Source organism: Bos indicus, chromosome 10, assembly GCF_029378745.1.
Source record: "Bos indicus isolate NIAB-ARS_2022 breed Sahiwal x Tharparkar chromosome 10, NIAB-ARS_B.indTharparkar_mat_pri_1.0, whole genome shotgun sequence".
NCBI classification, from domain to species: Eukaryota; Metazoa; Chordata; class Mammalia; order Artiodactyla; family Bovidae; genus Bos; species Bos indicus.
Genome location: NC_091769.1, coordinates 24,717,181 through 24,723,626, shown reverse-complemented (window position 1 = coordinate 24,723,626; position 6,446 = coordinate 24,717,181). Strand labels below are relative to the sequence as shown.

Sequence of the window (6,446 nt, the reverse complement as noted above, 5' to 3'; positions counted from 1 at the left end):
GATATGAAACAATTTTGTGTCATGATTTCAGTGGTGATATGAACTGAACTGACTGAACTGACAAGAATTTATACATGTGATAAAATTTCTTAGAGCGATGTATGAGAACCTAAGAGTGTACAGCAAAATTGATATATAAGGTTATGATATTTTGCTAAAATTGTATTAATATCAATGAAATGATACGAAAATAAATATCAGATTTTCATATGAAAATGAAATAAATATCAGATTTCAAAAGAATAATGTTTTATTCTGGTTATAATTTCATTTAAACATAAAGCACTGAATAGGCTCTGAAATTCACATAGGCTGATTTTCTAAAATCATTTCATGTTGCAGTAATTTTATTTATTGACAAATCTAAGTAGAGCCCCGGAACTCAGTGAAAAAAAAACAAAAGAGATACATTAATTATTTTGGATAAGATTGCTTTTCTCCCAGAAGGCCTAAGATCTGTAAATGCTTTAAAACAGTCAGTAGATTCTGGATGGGGAAAAGTAAGTATAGGCTAGATGAATGACCAATCAGTAGATTTCAAGAAAGTTTTGTAGGCTATACAAAATTATATCTTAAACAGGATGGCAAATAATTTTACTAAATAATTACCAGTGTATGTCAACTTGTTTAATCTTTAGTTCCCCTCAATTCAAATCTTTAATATTAATTGCCTTTTTCAAGCCCTTTTTCAGGATCTGCCAAATTTAATGACCAGGGAAACATGAGTAGACAAAGTAAAGGTTTGTTGTGAGCCAAACTTTTTTCCATCTGAGCACAGACCGGCTGGTCTAGGAACATGACAAACGGCACTTCCTGTCTGGGGGAGGAGCCACACAGGAACCAGGTACTGTGTATATGTGCTGCCCGGCACTTAAAGACACTGAAATCTTAGCTTGAGGCAGAACTAAACACTTTTGAGCAGGGGAATCCATGCCTGATGCCGCTCTCCAGTCTGCTCTGGGTGTTCCTGACCTTCACCTTCTCTGGTAGGGATGCTTCCAAACATGGGTGCTCGTGTTCAGGGTGAAAGGACTGCACACAGGCACATGCTGATTCACAGGGACTTGGGGAGGAAAGGAGAATTGGGGGAAAGCAAGCGTCTTAGGATTTCAGTTAGGTTTGTAAATATTTGGGTCCAAAATAGGTCTAATTTCTACATTATTTTGTTCACTATTTCAGCTCTGTTTTCTTCTTTTTTCCACAGGATCTGGTGTGGCCCAGAGTGTTACTCAAGACCAGCCAGACATACTCAGTGAAGTGGGGAAGGCAGTCACCCTGAACTGTCGGTATGAAACAAGTTGGGACATGTTCCACTACTACATTTTTTGGTACACGCAGCTTCCCAGTGGACAGATGACTTATCTTATTCGTCAGTATTCAGATGCTGGGAATGCAAGGGACGGCCGCTACTCTGTAAACTTCCAGAAAGCTCAAAAGTCCATCAGCCTCACCATTTCAGCCTTAGAGCTGGAAGATTCTGCAATGTACTTCTGTGTTCTCAGAGCACCACAGTGCTTGAAGTAATAGGAAAGGCTGAACAAAAACCCCAGAACTAAATAAAAAAGAGACCCCCTGCTGCAGGACCCCAGCTAAAATGCACACCTGCAGACCCCAGACAAGAAATGGTAGTCCTGAGGTTGCTTCATCTGTAGTCTGGATCAGAGGATTTAATTATAAATAAAAGCTTCTTTGATGTCATTTGGAAACAGGTGTTCAGAGTGACTGTTGACTAATACATTCTCCTCTTGAATTCTTGACTTTAAGTCAATCATACAGAAGATGTGTAAAGTTGTCTAAAGCTGTAAAATTGCTCCATAATAATTTAAAGTGACAGTTCCACTAAAATACACTCACATCACAAATCTGGGTATAGGCTATCATGAATCATCATGAAAATCATTTCCTTAGTCCTTTCTTCTTAGACTTGTGTCACTTAAGGTATAATCAGAGAAGCAGAACCACTAGTGGTGTCTGTCAAATGAGAAATTAGTTATAAAAATTAGAATTCAGGCAATTGCTAGGTCTGGTAGAAGAGTGTATACAAAGCCGTTATCTTAGTATCTGGTGTTGAGACTGAATTTAGTGTTAGTTGGTTGGAGTAATATTTGTAGAAGAACATTGAATAGATGGATGAACTATGACTCACAGTGACATACTAGAACCATGAAGATAATGGAGCCCACAAAGACACACTAAAACCTATGTCTCACCTCCCTCCATTTCACAGTAGTAGGTGACCTTAGGAGAAGTAGGTGTCATTTGGCATCATGCTTACATACATACTTGTCCCAAGACAAAGAGAAGATGAGGAGGAGATTTGGTTGGAAGTGAAGGAGTTGTGAGTCAACAATAAAATGAGCTATCAAATCAGCAGTAACACGTGTGAGTAACCATAGTCCCTGGAGGCCCGCACCAAACCCCCAAACATAAAAACTATGGCTGCTTCATCACAACTATCTTCCAAATGTTAGACAAGTTCCTTTGGGGGCCAACCCTAAGTCAGAACAATATGGGAAGCACATTCTGGGAAAGATGTTTTCAAATAGTTAAGATAGGTCAAAGCTGCTACAGTATCCTCTTTGGTAACTTGTCATCCATCTGTACTCTTTTAACCACTTTTGAATAAGGATGATGTTGTTGTTGCTGTTCAGTCATTAAGTCGTGTCTGACTGTTGCCGGAGTCTAGCTCCAGCAGCCAGGGATTCAACTTGAAGGGAGGAACAGTGTCAGCAAGTAATGAGACAGCCTCTCAGTTTTCTTGGACTGCCTATTTATTTCAAGTTTAAGATTCTCTTTTATGCTTTTACAAAAACATTAGGTCAGAGGTTTGACATTTTCGGTTCCCCCTCACCCAGATTTATTATCTCCATAAATCATTGTTGCTCTTCAAACAGAGTTCTTGCTTCAGTGATTCTCTTGGAATCAGCTTTACCATCTATTATCTACTTCCTTTTATGTATCCTATAGTTAACTTGTGATTACATTGTAACTCATGCTATATTCCTCAGTTTATTTCTTATCTTTCTAAATCCTGTTTGCCCCTAACATCCTGAGCTCACTATCTCTTAAAAAGACTTCTAGCTATTAGTATCTTTAAAATTCCTAACCTCTATAAGCTATAGTAAAATCTGCTAACATTACAACATTTCTTAAATCTTTAACTTCTAACTATTTTAATTATTTATAAGCCCTAAATTCAGCAAACTCCTTTGCCATAAACATTTTCCTCACAAACAGGCTTCAGATAGCAGTCCCTCCCATGGCCTCAAGCTTCAGCCTATGTGCTCATCCTGGAACACTCTTTTGCAAAAGTCCTTGAACAAAAGTCAATGATTAACTTTATGAATTATTCTCTGAGCACAGCTGCAGAAGGCTTTGTGCCTTCTCATGCTCCTCTTAAGAACAATAAGCACCTTAATATTCCTTTTCAGCCAACTCAGCTGAAGAAAGGAAGAAACAAGTCAGAATTACAAGGTCTAACTCCTTCATCCAGGTCCATGCCTGGGGAATGAGGAGAGGGGGCTGGGGGCTGTGCCTCCATTTTGTCAGTAATGCCTAACGTGGCTTCCAACAGTTTGTGACTCCATGGACTGCAGCTCATCAGGCTCCTCCATCTTCCACTACTCCCAGAGTTTGCTGAAATTCAAGTCCATTGATTTGGTGGTAGCATTCAATCATCTCATCCTCTGCTGCCCTCTTCTTTTGCCTTCAATCTTTCCCAGCATCAGGCTTGGTCTTTTCCAATGAGTTGGCTCTTCTCAACGAGTGGCTAAAGTATTGGAGTTTCAGCTTCAGCATCAGTCCTTCCAATGAATATTCAGAGTTGATTTCCTTTGGGATTGACTACTTTGATCTCCTTGCAGTCCAAGGGACTCTCAAAAGTCTTCTCCAGCACCACACTTCTTGATATTATGATGCAGTAATTCCTCATTCAACCCAAAAATTTCTAACCATATCCTTCAAAGATTAGAGCAAGTTCATTTATCCATTTGTATGTGATGTTACTTTATCTTCTAGTTAGTCACACTCTCCCGCTGAATCCTGTATCTTCACTACTGAGATAAAATAAGATATACGATTGAGTTATGTTAACATACCTTTCTTATGTTACTACATGCAGGAAAATGGGATAGGGGAGTTAAAATTGGTTAATATAATACATAAATATATTCATATCAAAATGAAAAACAAATTTTCATAAGTATTATTGTTCTCATTCTTGCAAATGACCACATGATTATACCTGGTATTTATAATGACCTCTTCCATTATCCATCCCATAACCTGTTTGCTCATAGCAAGCACTTCCACTCACTGCTATACTTGACTTTCTATAAAGCAATCTCCTTATTCAGGAGCAATGCTATGAGTAAAGCCATAAATTTGAATAAGAATTCTGCAAGTCAACCACTCTGGTTTTGGCAGATGTTTGCAAGGCATTATATTTTGGGAAACATCATTAAGAATGATTAAAAGACGTATGCTCTTTGGAAGAAGAGCTACAACAAAGCTAGACATCAGAGACATTACTTTACCTACAAAGGTCCATCTAGTCAAAGCTATGGTTTTTCCAGTAGTTGTGTATGTATGTGAAAGTTGGACCATAAAGCTAAGCGTTGAAGAATTGATGCTTTTGAATTGTGGTGTTGGAGAAGACCCTTGAGAGTCCTTTGGACCGCAAGGAGATCCAACCAGTCAATTCTAAAGGAAATCAGTCCTGAATATTCATTGGAAGGACTGATGTTGAAGCTGAAACTCCAATACTTGGCCACCTGATGCAAAGAACTGACTCATTGGAAAAGACTCTGATTTTGAGAAAGACTGAAGGCAGGAGAAGGGGAATACAGAGGCTAAGATGTTTGGATGGCATCACTGACTTGATGAACTTAAGTTTGAGCAAGCTCCAGGAGTTGGTGATGGACTGGGAAGCCTGGTGTGCTGCAGTCCTGGGGTCGCAAAGAGTAGTACATGACTGAGCGACTGAATTGAACTGGTAACTTCACATCAGAAGCAATAGAAACCACCAAGGTTAAAAAAAAAATTAAGAAGTTTAAAGACAACAAACTAAATATCCAAGCCAGTTTCTTGTGAACCTGAAAATATATTTTTTAATTGTGTTTGTTATAAATCTCTGCTAAGAGTTTTGAAAGTCAATGCACAAACTGTTAAAATGCATTTGCAATAAGTATTTCTGACTGCTACTGCTAAATAACTTCAGTTGTGTCCGACTCTCTCTGTGTGACCCCATAGATGGCAGCCCACTAGGCTCCTCTGTCCCTGGGATTCTCCAGGCAAAAACACTGGAGTGGGTTGCCATTTCCTTCTCCAATGCGTGAAAGTGAAAAGTGAAAGTGAAGTCGCTCAGTCGTGCCTGACTCTCAGCGACCACATGAACTGGAGCCTACCAGGCTCCTCCATCCATGGGATTTTCCAGGCAAGAGCACTGGAGTGGGGTGGCATTGCCTTCTCCGAGTATTTCTGAAAAAGGACTCAAATGCAGAGTATGTTAGAAGCTCTTTTAAATCATTAAGAAAACAGATAATAAAGAATGACAAAATCTTGGAGATCCAACTCAGAAATAAGATATCCAATAACTAATACATATATAAAGACCTTAATATTATTATTAATTAGGGAAATGAAAATAATACCTTATCTCAGTGTTCCATCTGGGTCCTTTCAGTACTCTGAGTGTATCAATGTGGCTAGGAGAATATGACTCCAGGAAATAGGGAGAAATAACGACTTTCTCCAGGAAACTAAGTGATTAAGTGAATTTTCTAGAAGCTTCCATCATTGAGCCAATGTGGAGAAAAGAACAAACAGTAACAAGTCACAGACCTGGACATTGAAGGAGAGGCAGGATTTCCTGGAAAAAAAGAAAGTTGATATATTTACTGAGCTTTACTCAATGTCAGGCACTGTAGTTTGCGTTTCAGATTCATTATCTAATTCAAATATCAAAACCCTAAGAGATAGGTTTTATTGTTTCCTTAGAGAAAAAATACTTTGGGAATGAGCCCTATCTTTCCTAATTGTGAAAAGCTTCTCTACCTTTTATTATCGGCCAGTGTGTTGCATTTTAGAGGGCTGCTTAGAAGCAAGGTCTGGACTATGGAGAAGCACTTGGCTCCAGAACTGGGTGGTTGGATGTCTCAGTGGTGGTGACATTACTAGTTTAAACTGGACGCTAAAGAAAACTAAGAAAGAAAATGCCAAAACATAGATTCAACTGTCCCAGGATCAGTAAATGAGGAAAGCATCCACTAACTAGTTAACAGTGCCAGATGCTTTAATAAGTTTCTTAAGTAATAGTGTACTGGAAAAAACAAGGGCTACAATGAGATTTCATTCCTTAAACACCCCAAGCTTGTTTCCCAATCAAGACCAGTGCCCCTTGTTTTTCCCTCTTGACTGTGATGCTTTGCTGTTGTTTAGTCACTAAG

The 6,446-nt window shown here is 38.8% G+C and overlaps 1 gene segment (V, D, J or C); it reads left to right on the top strand.

Moving 5' to 3' along the window:
- Positions 1–882: 882 nt before the first annotated feature.
- LOC139185135 (T cell receptor delta variable 1-like) lies at positions 883–1,658 on the top strand. The segment is given in 2 exon segments: positions 883–986; positions 1,205–1,658. Coding segments are annotated over 2 exon segments (369 nt in total).
- The last annotated feature ends 4,788 nt before the right edge of the window (positions 1,659–6,446 follow it).